General features: G+C 38.7%; 2 protein-coding genes across 9 annotated transcripts in view; one reads left to right on the top strand and one right to left on the bottom strand.

Moving 5' to 3' along the window:
- The window catches only part of EZH2 (enhancer of zeste 2 polycomb repressive complex 2 subunit), a 51,141-nt gene extending 49,220 nt beyond the window's left edge, over window positions 1-1,921 (top strand). For all 8 annotated transcript variants that reach the window (XM_059850252.1, XM_059850278.1, XM_059850285.1 and 5 more), the window contains 3 exons: window positions 559-639; window positions 752-836; window positions 1,587-1,921. In XM_059850252.1, the coding sequence (XP_059706235.1) occupies window positions 559-639; window positions 752-836; window positions 1,587-1,647 (227 nt within the window). In that variant the 3' untranslated portion in view covers window positions 1,648-1,921. The remainder of the gene's footprint in view (window positions 1-558; window positions 640-751; window positions 837-1,586) is intronic.
- A 1,911-nt stretch (window positions 1,922-3,832) lies between these two features.
- The window catches only part of CUL1 (cullin 1), a 52,479-nt gene continuing 42,977 nt past the window's right edge, over window positions 3,833-13,334 (bottom strand). The window contains exons 12-22 of the mRNA XM_059850222.1: window positions 13,196-13,244; window positions 12,667-12,798; window positions 12,013-12,130; window positions 11,022-11,098; window positions 10,126-10,257; window positions 9,176-9,268; window positions 7,963-8,010; window positions 7,787-7,869; window positions 6,256-6,361; window positions 5,386-5,499; window positions 3,833-4,453 (exon numbers count right to left, since the gene is read on the bottom strand). Coding sequence (XP_059706205.1) covers window positions 4,373-4,453; window positions 5,386-5,499; window positions 6,256-6,361; window positions 7,787-7,869; window positions 7,963-8,010; window positions 9,176-9,268; window positions 10,126-10,257; window positions 11,022-11,098; window positions 12,013-12,130; window positions 12,667-12,798; window positions 13,196-13,244 — 1,033 coding nt within the window. The 3' untranslated portion in view covers window positions 3,833-4,372. The remainder of the gene's footprint in view (window positions 4,454-5,385; window positions 5,500-6,255; window positions 6,362-7,786; window positions 7,870-7,962; window positions 8,011-9,175; window positions 9,269-10,125; window positions 10,258-11,021; window positions 11,099-12,012; window positions 12,131-12,666; window positions 12,799-13,195; window positions 13,245-13,334) is intronic.

The raw sequence follows: 13,334 nt of genomic DNA, 5'->3' as shown, positions 1-13,334 counted from the left end.
GAGCCTGTGGTACAAGAGGAGTAGAAATTCATGGAGTAAAATTATGTGCAGACATTAAGTAGACTAAAGGATGTAAAAGGTGTTGTCTGAAGTAATTTTACTGAATTAAATCAGCAGTAATTTATGATGGTAATTGTGTTGGGAGATAAAAGCCACATGTGGTATGTGACTGCTGCCACTTGCAAAGAAGAATATACACTGCACTGTATCAAGCATAAAATACTAGAAAATAGTTGAAATGAGGAAAAAAACCTGCTGCTTTATGTCAGTGTTGACTTAGCATATTTATGGAGCTTGTCCTTGTGGAATAAAGGTAGAGAAGCTTCAATGAGAAGCTAAGGTGGTGCCACTGTGTCAGGAGGTAAAGGAAAAGCACAGTGTGGAACAGCAGAGTTCAGCTGTTTTAGGGTGGTGGGCCAGCTCTTCCATGGGGGAAGCTGTGCAGTTATCTTCTCCAGCTGCTAAGATCCAAGCACACTAGGTGTTAAACTCAAAAATGTGTTTGTAGATGACCCATCCAACATTTGTGGGTTTTGTCGTTTTTTTCTGCCCCCTTAGATTTTGTGGTTGATGCAACACGCAAGGGCAACAAAATTAGATTTGCAAACCATTCAGTAAATCCCAACTGCTATGCAAAAGGTAAGGTTCACATTTACTTGCTTTTCATCAATGTATGAAATACTGTGAGATGTTTCTTTAGCATCCATTTTATCAGTATTTGTACTAACGTAGCTAATTTCTTTTTGAACAGTTATGATGGTTAATGGTGATCACAGAATAGGAATATTTGCTAAAAGAGCCATTCAGACTGGTGAAGAACTGTTCTTTGACTACAGGTGGGTAGATGGATTTCAGGTGGGATTAGCTTTCAGTATCTGCACAGCTCAGAGTTAATTCCTGTGCCTGCCTGGCCCCTGCAGCCTCAGGTCTCAGCACCTGAGACGCAGCACTCCCCACACTGCTTTTGTTCAGCCAGATGCCATAGTAAGACTGATTTCAGCAATGCAGCTGGTTGAGAGCCTGCAAGCTTGGAAAAGCAGCTCTTACAGAGCAAAGTGTAGTGACAAATGGGGACAGACTTTCTCTGGTTGGGTTACCTTGGTAGCAGTACAAGTTGACTCCCCCATCATTCAGAAATAGGCAAGAATTTCAGAATGAAATTTCAGAATTCCTACAGACAAATGCTTGCTAAGAATGTGTCCTTACTGTCCTCTACAATCATCTTACTTGGCAAAATGTAAGCTGGCCAGGGGCAATACTGTGTAGGTCAACCTGGAGAAATGCAGTGGCTTTCCAGTACTGAAAATGAACTTCAGGACTGTGAGAGTCAAGGTGAAAAATAATGGAATTTTAGTGATTCGTCTCCTCTTGATCAAAGGCCTCTGAAAGCAGTTTCTTGTGGGTCAGCAGTGTTATGCACCTGCAAATTCACACAAGGAGGAAACACCCCAGCTGGTGAGGAAATACTGGGAAATCTAAGTATAAGAGTATTCCAGACTGTGGTGCCATTCTGTCAAACAATGAAGCTGAAATGTTCCGTGATACTGGCTTTTTGTGATTTTGGTTTTTTTTTTTTTTAATTTCAGATATAGCCAAGCTGATGCCCTTAAGTATGTGGGCATTGAAAGAGAAATGGAAATCCCTTGACACCAGCTACCTCTTCTTTTAAACAAACAGCTGCCTTATCTTCAGGAATTTCTAGTACTGTGGGCAATTTTAGAAAAATACAAATGATGCAATTTGAAATTCTGTATTTGCAAAGTACTGTAACAGTAATTTATAGTAACAAATTTTAAAAAAACAACTTTTTATTGCCTTCTCACCAGCTGCAAAGTGTTTTGTACCTATGAACTTTTGCAATAATGTGGTGTGGTACATTTTTCAACCTTGAATAAAGGATACTTGAACTTCTTCATTTTAACTGGAATTGAGTTGGAATTTTGTGTCAGCCCTTTGAGAAAGCAATGTGAATTTAACCTGTAACATTTGTGCAAAGGCAGCTCCATCCTTGCCTTCTTCTGTTACTTGGGTCAGGTTTAAGATCAGTGTGAAGATGGAAACAGTGTAGATGGCAGTCAGGTGATTGTGGTGCTGCAGTGCCTAAGTGAGACAGGTGTGGTCTTGCAGCTTCTCAGCTCCCTTGGATGCAGCAACATCCAAGTTCTCTGGAGTAATGGCTGCAGCCCAGGAACTCCTGCAATCGCCAGCGTAGGTGTGATTTCTGTGACAAACACTACTTTCAGGACTAAGCTGTGGCTTCTCTGAAGCACCAAACAATGATAAATACAACACGTAACTACACCTATATTAAAAAGTTAAGAGATGCAGAAGAGAAATGCAGTTTTCATCCAGAAACATTTAGATTGCAGCTAGATGTCTGTACAGGGCTACCACCTCTATTTCTTACTTGCTAGTGGATGTGAACTCTGCAGCCTTTTGTGAAGTAGAACACAATGGTCGGGTCAAAGGGGTTGGAGTGGGAGGGCTGGCACCGGGTAGCATTATTGCCAAACTGAGTCCATGAAATCCTGTCCATGGTGACCAGTTACCTGCTGCTCTGAGGGGGCTCCAAGCCTGGGGCTGAGTTCAGCTCTTCCTGCTTCCACACCCCATGTACACCAGGCACCTGCCACATGCCCGCTACCTTGGTGGTGGCCCAAGTAAGAACTAAGAGTTCATGAGGAAAAGAACAGTCCAAAAGCAAAAACCTGATGTTCTCCCTCCTCAGGTAGAGCACAGCTCCTGGTCTGAAGGATGTGCAATACACAAAGCACTGCTTTAACCAGCCAAGGGCTTTGAAAGGCACCTCAGAGCAGGTGATTTCTGGCCTTCCAACTAAGAAAGGAGTTCAGGCTGCTTCTTTGTCATCATAGCACACAGATCCTGCTCAAGAAATCTATTAGCCCTGAACTTTCTGCAAGAAGGGTTTACAAAAAACAAAAGAGCATCTTAGGACAAAAAAAATTAAGAGGCATCACCAGCTCCACTTGTGTAAATTTCCAAAAGCAACTTTGAGCAGCAAGATGCTTCTGTTGCCCCTAATGGCAGACTTTAGCCCTTTCAGAACAGAAATAGCAAGCGTACAAAATCTCAAGTGCAGATGACACCCCTCCCTTCTAGTACTCCTCAGTTTTTTTTTAACCCAGAGTTCAACTGTAACCATTTCCCTCAAGAGAGAAACATTAGCAACACAAAACCTGGCTCCTTTCCTGCGAGAAGAAAGACTGAACAAAATCACACTTTGCATAAAGGGTAAGATGGCTACAGAAGTTCTTTTCACTATCAAGATTAGAAAATATAGATTACCAATAGTGAGACCTGTGAGGATGGCAGCATTTTGCTTGTAGCATATGGAACGCCAATTCTCATTTCATAAAATGTTGTGAGAAGAATGGAATGAGGCCTGGTCAATCAAGGTATGTCTAGTAACATTTTAAAGTATTTTAATTCCCATCACAGGTTGTGTTTAATGGGAATTGTTCTTCAGGAACACACTCAATTTTCTGCTCCAGTCAAAGAAATGGGCAGCCTAAACCCCCTTTATTGTAGGTAGCATTTATGCAAGTGTGATGTACTTTATAGCACAATGAGCAATATTAAAACCAGCTCCAAGTTCAGATGACCAAGCATTGCCACATATATTTTGAGCTTTTTCTGTTCTGCATATCTTGTGAAATCATCACAAATTTATTTTTGAAGTGCAGACATTTCCTCTTCAAAAAGAGGTAACATGCACAGATAATGAGAGATGACAATATCTTCAGAGAACAAAATGTTCTTAAAGCACCAGAAAATGGGGAGGAAAAGTAAAACGAATTTTTAATAGCTTTCATAACCATTATACCTTTTATTTACATTTAGAAAGATAAGTCATGAAACTTAAAACAATAAAACCAAATGCAACTTGTACAGAAATCTTTTAATTTTTTTTATTTATCACACATTAAAAAATGAAACACACTATACAAATGGTTTTTCATAGCAGATTACACATGGGTCCATTCAGACTCGCTCTCCAAGTGCTGCCAACATGTATAAGTGCTGCCTGTGATGGCAGCTGTTTGTCATATAGCCAATGTATTGATTTAAATGCAGTAGCATGCAACCCTTAAACGAGAAGGGTCTGATTCCTTTCTGTTCTTAAATTAGGTTAAATGGCATTGGTGTCCATATTTACATACTTGAAATGTATCAATCCTGAGCAGTTCTGATGTAAATCTGAGACTGGCTGATGGAGTCCTGGTCTCAGTCATTAAAAAGGGAGGTCCAAATGGCAGCAGGGTGGCTGCTATGAAGTTCTGTCGCTTTCATTCTTTCCATCACATACCTACTTGCCGAGTGTCACACAGTCAGGTAATTGCTAATAAAAATGCTAAGCCAAGTAACTGTAGGTGTCCTTCTCACCATCTACACGTTCCAAGTACTCCTTCTCAATGAGGATGTCGATGCATTTCTGCGGGAGGAACAGAACAGAGGTAAGCTCTGGGACATGGGCATAAAAGCCCTCTCGGGGGTTGCTCCAAACTTTGATTTTGACCCCCGAGGGAATTCCCTGCCAAGCAGAGGACAGGAATAGGCAAAGGACACAAACCACAGCAGTTCACTCTCCTCTTTCTGACCACATCCAAGCAGAAGGCTTTGCTAATCCACTAAACTGAATTGCACTTACTGGATGCCATTCCAGGGGTGTGACTGGGAGATCATCAGTATGCTGAGCAACTTCATAGTAAGACAGCAAATAAAGAATTACACCAAGATGCAGAGAGCTTATGTAAGGTCATGAAAGAGCAGCAGCAGCAATGAGGGGCTCTCTGTGTAACTGCCCTGCTGCCAGTTTATGCAACTGCTCTCACTGCCTGTCCTTTGCCTCACCTACCCTTTGGCTGTGGATATAAAAACTGCTGGTGAGCGCACTTAAACAAACTGATGAAGAAATTAATATACATAAATGAATAATTAATATAAAGAATATAGTTATGAAGTTATGACTAAATAATTAAATACAATGCCCCCTTCCCCAACATTTTTACTGTAAAGGAAAGCAGGAAACTTTTATTGAGCTACCCCAAGGCTGACGTCCCCCAACTGGGAGAGCAGGACCAAAAGGTAAGCCTGGTTCAAGGGCAATGGTAAGCTGACTGATGTGAAAAGATGCAATCCAGCTACCGTTTTAACACCACTGCCACCAATGCGAAACATGGATAGTATCCTAAGAGAAATGCAAATTTCTGGTCAAAATATTTCCTACTTGCAACTCAAAAAAATCTGTCCTTGCCCACCCCATCTCCTTAGCTTTCCTTTTTAATTCAGAAGCATGTGTTTTGTCTGTATATATATCCTCCTCACCTCCTGGAATCCAGGTTCAGAGATGTGGGTCTCACATACCTTAATTACAGGAACTCGTGGCTTGAACCTTGAGGACAGCTGTGTTAGCACTTCTCCAAGCAGTTGCTGGTGTTTTAGAACCTTCCTCATTTTCATGATTCTCACAATAGCAGCCTGCACAGCAAATTGGGAAGGTGTGTTTAGGAGCAAAGTACTTGTCCCCCTGTGTAAAGCCATTTAACTCCCCTAGATCGTGTCTGCTGTGCAGCAGCGCCACCAGAACCAACTTGAGCACCAGACAGGAGAAGCTTGCCCACGAGTGTCAGCTACTCACACAGACTTCAAGAACTCAGTCTCCACAGCACACAGTCATCAAAAGTGGTTTTGACACATGCATTTCTAGGACTGTGCTTATAGTCAGTCAGTCATATTAATAATAGCATCAACTGGTAACAAGAGCCACACAAAACTGCTTGTGTAGCAAAAAGCCTTCTTCATATATTTAACCTTACTGTGACTCTTAGTGGTACATCTGTATTTCCTTCCCCTGCCTCTCAAGTGGATTCCAAATGAACTGATATAAAAACCACTGTTGAATTCATACTACCAGGGGATTATTATTTTTTTATTACTGAGTTTTCACCAAGGACAAGATCTGGTGAATGTGTATCCAAGTAACCCAAACACTCATCAACATCAGGTTAGAACAATATGAATGAACACATCCTGTCAGTAAAAGTGCCTTTCCTCCAGTTTCTACTACAGACTCAAATCACCTTTAAGAATATTTAAAATACATTTTTTGAACTCCAATGTAGTTAAAGCATGTTGTCTTCTCGTAAAAATTAGGAAAACCCTACAGTAAGTGTCATTAAATGATTACAAATATGTGATTCTGGGTTCATGACAGCATTCTGCAATAAAACTCACCTGAATCAGTAGTTTCCTGTCTTCTTCTATATTTTTGTGTGTAGTTTCTTGCTCCTGCTTCTGTTCAGTCTTCATTGGCACATTGATGTTTACCCTTAATTTTTTGCTGTAGAGAAAAGCAGAAGTTAATGAACAATTAGACTGTTTAAAAACCTAAGAAACACAGAAAAAACTCCAAACAAAGCCCAACTCCAAAATAAAAGCCACAGCACTATAATTACTTTACAACAATACAGGTCTTCGGCTTTTAAGTGAAAACTTTAGATGCTCTTATTCAAGTTAAAATAAAAATAAAGAATGCCCACAGCCAACCAACAAAACAAAATACCTTCCTGCTGGGTATCTGTGTATCTCACAGCTTACTGAATCCATCCTAGTGATCTGTGTAACTAGCACTGTACAGTTACACTGTATTCAAAGTATTTCTGTGTGTAGCAAGAAGCTTGGAGTCAGTAAAGGGGACAAAGGAAGTCAATGGAAACAGAATCACCTTTCTGACTTACAGACTGGATTCTGACCATAAGGTGGAGAAATCTGTTCTGTGGAACTGAGCTCTGCCTTTCTTTCACACGCTCCCTGGCACTGACAGCTGTGCTGAGGTGAGCCCACTGCCACACGTGGCCACTCAAGACAAGGTCCTGTGTCACACGTGGGGAGCAAACCTCAGCACCAGGGAGCACAGGGCTCTGCTCAGCCTGTTAGTTATTTAGCACAGTGCTCTCCATCATAAATTTGGAACCAGCTGCTGCACAATGCAGCAACACTGAGCTGTTTCCATCACTGCATTAATGCAACAGACCATGAATTCTCAAACCTTTAATTTGGTAAAGGGGGATAGAATGCAGATAAAAGGCGAGGTACATGGAAAGGTTTTAAAATGTTTCTTTCACCTGAGATCTTATCTTCAGGAAGCACTGAACTCCTCACTGAATTTATGTATGTTTATATCTATGCTCTGGTAAGCATGAGAAAAAGCACCACAGTGCTGTAAACAGCTTAAAATACACAACTGTTTAAAGTAAGTTATAAAAACTACTGAAAATTGTGTTTATTAAGTCTTCAAATCACTGCATACTCTGTGGTTATAAAACAAGCCTGATCTTCTAGTGTTAGCAGCAGTGGATAAAGATTTATGCCTTTGACCTTTGCTGGTCACTGGACACTACTGTAATCTTATAAAATATCATGGATTTGCTGAGGGCTTGTGAGTAGCACCATGGCAAAATGGCAGCACTTGAATAGATTATTCAGGAATTAGACAAGAATCGAGGAACAAAAAGGACACATGAAAATACGTCAGGCCTTGACTTTATTTTATGACTTTATGACAAAGTCAAAGCCTGAGAGTTGAAATCACATCCATCCCCCACCACTCACGAGCCCTTTCCCTTAATGCTGGTACACATTGGATCTACACTTGAATTGGCACTTGAACCCTGAAGCTTTCATCCCAAGTATATTAGGTTTCACCCAGATTTTGAAAGCAGAGGAGATTGCTACCCATTACATCTAAGTGATGCATGCTGCTTACTTTTTGTAACCAAGATACAGTTTTATTAAGGTATCTGGTTTTAACTCCACTTCATCAACATTTGCATTTTCATCTTCCAAAACCTGCAATATAAACAAACAAACAAACAAATAAACAAACAGTCTAACATATTTCACTGTATGTTAAGCAGCTCATAAGAAAGCAAGAGTACTTACAAGCAATTTTGATTTCAACAGTATCTGTAGAACTTGTGCCAAGATATCCTACAAAATTATAGAAAACATCATCAGTGCAGATAGACAGCATCTTTGTCTAACTTAAAAACTTGAACAAGAATGAACATATTTAGACTAAGAACTAATGAGTGCAGAACACTGCAAAATGAGGGACCAAACAAAGCAGTAACTTAGTTCAGAGAAATTAAACAATGTCCTTTTTGGGTGTTACGACGTATCCCCCTTGTGGTTGGACAAATATAATGAAATTCTTGAGAAATACTAATTCCAAACAAGAGATCTTTCCAGTAGCTGCTTTAGGAACTATTTCGAAAGCAGATTTATATGCCTAAGAAATAATTTTTCCCAAACCATGCAAATATATATACACCATGGCAAGCTTAAACTTCAGAAAGCAAGCACTCTGCTTTCTGATCAACACCTTTTTGTTTTAACAGGGATCTGTTCTGGTTGCTATTGCTGGTTGCTCACCCAGAAGGCTACTGGTAATATTCTGTGCAGGCCTGCAAAGCTGCTCTTTTACCAGAGTCTCTAATAAATGGCAACACCCTAAGACTGCTGGGTTTGCTGTAATCCATCAGCAACAATAATTTCTAGGTAGGTATTTCTAGAAGATCCTACTGAATAGGAATACCTAACTTTCCAGAAGTCAGAGCAAATTTGATTCAAATCTACTGCTAAAGGTCAAATAAATGTCAAATTGTGGGCCATAAAGCCTGCTTGGGAAGAAAATGGTTGAAGCTTTTCCACAGGAGAGAGTTAACCAATGAACTGCAGATTTACTATGTTCATGTAAAAAAGCCTTGAGATATAAAATAATGATAGATGCATAGATCAATCATTTAGGGAAAATGCTGGTTTTGCTCAAATATTGTCTTTCAACATTAAAATGTATGTATTGTAACACTGAAAACTTCTACCCAGAGCTCAGCAGGAAGCTGGACAATTCACTCCAGTCATGAACAGGAATGTGCATGCACTAAGACTCATCAGAAGACCAGGCAGTTATGATTACAGGAAACTAAACCAGGAAAGTGAATTGACCAAGAATAGAGCACATCTGTCTCCCTTGGGACAGAAGCTGGTTCTGGCTCCAAGCATGTGTAACCCCAATTTCTTATGATAGCAGGAAGAGCCCTGAAGACCAAAACACTTGCTCACAAGAGTGTGGTAAAACATGCAAAGTCACTACCATTTTTATTTGAGTACTGTCTGTCAGCTGCTGCACGGTGTAGGCATCTTCTGTGTTGTACTGCAGTAAAATCGCCATCTGGAATGTGGATGCCTGACAAATGCAGAAACAAAGAACAGAGGGGAGAGGGGGGAAATCAAAAATCAGAACTTACAAACATTTTCTGAATTTGAACAGCCTGAAATACACCAGTTAAACACATACACTGGAATATCTGGACAACAGAGAATACCCAAGTGGTGCTAATAAAAAAAAAAAAAGAAAAAAAATAATCAAATGTTGCTTTTACAACCAGAACTTCCCCTTCCAGCATTTTCTAAACATAAACCCCAGGATTAGAACCATTTAGCTTGCTTCAGACACTCCATCAAATCATCTATTATGGCATCAAAGCATTATCCTTCCATTTGCCAATATAGTTTTAAGTTGTTATCCTCTGTCACTCCAACTCTTGCCCATTTAATCTGCATTATACCCAATACAGACTGCTGAATTCATCCTCACAACCCTCCCAACTCCAGCAGAATAATGAAACCAAATTTATACACCAAGTAGCTATCAGTAGCTTATCCACCTCTATCATCACAGGGTTAACCTATGTTGATGACAAGGTCAAAGTCTGACATAATCTTGTTTCTTCTCACTGTTGTGAACTTCCCATCCCATCTACTTTTTGAGAGAAAGCAGACAGGAAAGTATAAGCAGCATGAGATCCTAGGCAAAGAGATTGTATTTATCTCACAAAATGCATTTCAACACCTGTTTAAACCACAGCCAATGTGTTCCAGCTCCTAAGTCAAATTTCTTTTAAACACAGATCTTTAGTATCAGTATAGTAAATAAAATAAACATACAATAAAGGTTCTACTGGCTGCATCCAGTCCTCTGAAAACAACCATCATCAAGTGTTTCTATTGGTATGACTGTAATAGGACTGTACAGGTCCTTACCTGTAATGTGTATCTATTTTTGAAACAGTTTGTAACCAATTCCCCTTTGGACAGCTGATACAACCATGTTAATTTTCTTCCACTGTGACGACTGGCATAAAATGCAGTAAATCTCTGATAGCTCCGTTCTAACTGTATAAAAGCATAATAAATAAATACATAAATAAATATTATTTACCTTCATTTACCATTCCTAGACCATGTTATGGAAGCAACAGGGGATCATGAAATCTGATCACCCTCAACCACCACTTTGTCTAATTAGCCCAAATGGAAACTCAAAGTATTCAGATTTGCCAGACTAGATGAAAAATTTCCCTCTGTTATAAGTTTCCCCTTTAGAGTATCATTAACAGTACAAATGTAAACAGGTATTTAAGGTTCATTCTTCCTTTTAGGATACATTAAGCATGTCTAGAAAAGCAATTTGTTTTAACCACCTTCATCCTCCAGGTAATAGCATTAAATTTATTTCTCATGTTAAATATTCATGCCTTTTTTCTGGATAAGGACTCTGCAGAAAACTGATTATAACATCTAAAGATTTTACTGGGCAAAGCTGAACCAATGGTATGAAAAGGTTTCTTAAATTAAGTAAACCCAGAAAAATGCACTAACAAAGATTTGCTTTTGTTGCTGTTGAACATTTTGAAGAAAGATTCATTAACCAGGGAGTTTTCATGGGAAAGATATGAAAACATGGACATCACACAGTTCCCTCCTATTACCTTACTCAATTATCTTGTTCCAAATATCCTCAGGCCAAACAGGAAAATACCAGAGACTCTTACAGTCCTCTCTGATACACAACAGAATGGAAGGAGACACCAGCTTTGTAAAAAAAATTTCTCTCATGATCATTCTATGTTCAGATGAACCAAAAGCAAGTGCCTCACCTCAGATGGCAGAGCAAACGTGCAGGACTGCTGGAACGGCCACGATCCAGAACTCAGCACCTGGATGCTGAAATCCACTGAAAGAGAGGTGAAAAGGATAAGCTGCACTAGACCACTTTCTCCTAACTCCCTCTTCAAACACAGTCCCAGTTCTAACACAGACATGTTTCTGGCTCATGGTCAAACCAAAATGGTAAAAAATCATTAAGCACTAGTTTATTTTTGTCAGAGCATACCCAGAGCTTTAGATTTACTGTTACAGGGACTCAATCCTCTCTTATTTGGACAAGTTACTACTTTGATTCTATCCCAACAGTGAGTTACAATTTTCCCACTTTGGTGTTAAAACAGAAAGTGTTCATCATCACTCCACAATACACAACTGCAAGAACAGACCTTCACACCTATACTTGTAAGATATTTTGGTCAAGTCAAGTATGAACAATACAAAAAGTAAGTGAAATTTAAACCTGATGATACACAACTCTAGTTGGAATCCAATAAATAATTATCAATTCTTGACAGAATTTGGTTCAACATGCTTCAATTGAAAAGAAAAGTATAAAAAGGTGATGGGGCATCTAACAACCTGGAACACTATATACTTTTATCCTTAATACTTTCACATAAATCTAAGTATTAAACAGCTAAAAAATCAAAACTGTTTAAAGAAAAACATCTCTCCAAGCAAACATAAAAAAGAAAGAAAAAAAAAAGACGAGGCAGTATTCAACTTAATTTAGTTATGTACCTAAATATGAGCTCTAAAATCAGGAGGAGGCTACTCAGAAAATATATAAAGAGCTACTAGAAGACAAAGAACAGACCTAGAATTTAAAGACCTAATTTAAACATCGAAGCTATCGTGGTCAGGAAAACACTGATTTGTGGCAGTATGAGTAAGTCAAGTATTTCCCTCACACACTTAGTTCTGCAGAAATAAGAGGAAACTATACTATTAACAGTAACTTAGGTAAAAGGTGCTACTTACAATCTAATGGTTCTGAATTGGTCAGGTGCTTTTTAAATTGCTCATTCAAATCCTTGCTTACACCAATATCTTGGAACATCCGCTGCAGCTTGGAGGTATACTCAAAACCACAAGCTTGCTGTATTTAAAAGCACAGATACATCAGCAAGACACATTTTGGACATTGGCTAATGAGAAGAACAAAGTATTGGAACTTATTTCCTTAACAGAAGATGTACTAAGTTCCATATTTCCCTTACTCAAAGTGCAGATCCCCCCTGGAATATGAGCTTTACCTGCCATTGAAAACTGATGAAAATTTTGCTTAAAAATTAAGCAAAACACAAGGAAGCAGACTACTCGAAGGGTAGTCAACTGTATTTTGCTTAACTCTGCATAAATATGGGTTAACAAAATTAAGCTACTTTTCAGTACTCAATCCCTTGAATAATTAAATCCATGTCATTCATTTGGTTAAGACTAATTAAGCTTAGCTTAATTAAGCTTAGCAGACAGGCACTAGAAGTTTCTATGATTAAAAAAAAACCCAAACATAAAAACCATGTATTTTTCTGTGCATAAAAAAACCAAATGAAAGGATATATGTCAGTGCTTTCCAAAACAGTGTGAAGACCTGCAAGGCAGTAGATCATGGGATAATCACAGAATACTCACTTTTAGTTTGGAGATCATGCTTGCCTCAGCATCATCACTAGCACTGTTCTGATGCACCAGTCTCTTTGCCAGCATTTTAGCATAGAATTTTTGAAACACATCTTTATCCTCAATGTACTTGAAGACAACCATCTGGAAAAGCCAAGATAATTTGTAAAGGAAAAATATTTAAACATTTGTCTTGAAAAAGATGCAGCATGAACTACTTAATTTGCACCTAAATTTTAAAGATTGGGAGTTTTGTTCAGCTTTTTTGGGAGAGGGTGGAGGGACTGGTGGTGTGTTTGCTTTAAATATGGATACTGCTTTAAAACAAGAACTGTATATTCCATATGTAGTGCATATTACATATATATGTGGATATATAATGATATAAAAAGATGTCATGGAAAGGATACATTTTATATGCATATACAGATTAAGCAAAATCATAGCCTCAATATAGCCACTTTAAATCTGCTGTAAAGAGTTTTTTAATAAACAAAATAAAATAATTTATATATTTTATACGTATTTATAGACATCTTACCACTTGATTGAGTGTATCTTCCAATTCTGCTTCTTCTGGATTCTTTGAGCTGCAATTAAAGAAGTGCATTTTTAATGAGTCCCAAACCAGAATTAAACCAGCAGAATTAAACCAACATATGGATGCACATGGAAGCTTC

This window comes from Haemorhous mexicanus, chromosome 1 (assembly GCF_027477595.1).
Source record: "Haemorhous mexicanus isolate bHaeMex1 chromosome 1, bHaeMex1.pri, whole genome shotgun sequence".
Taxonomy (NCBI): domain Eukaryota; kingdom Metazoa; phylum Chordata; class Aves; order Passeriformes; family Fringillidae; genus Haemorhous; species Haemorhous mexicanus.
Note: the sequence above shows the minus strand (reverse complement) of the source record. Positions and strands in the feature narration are given on the sequence as shown.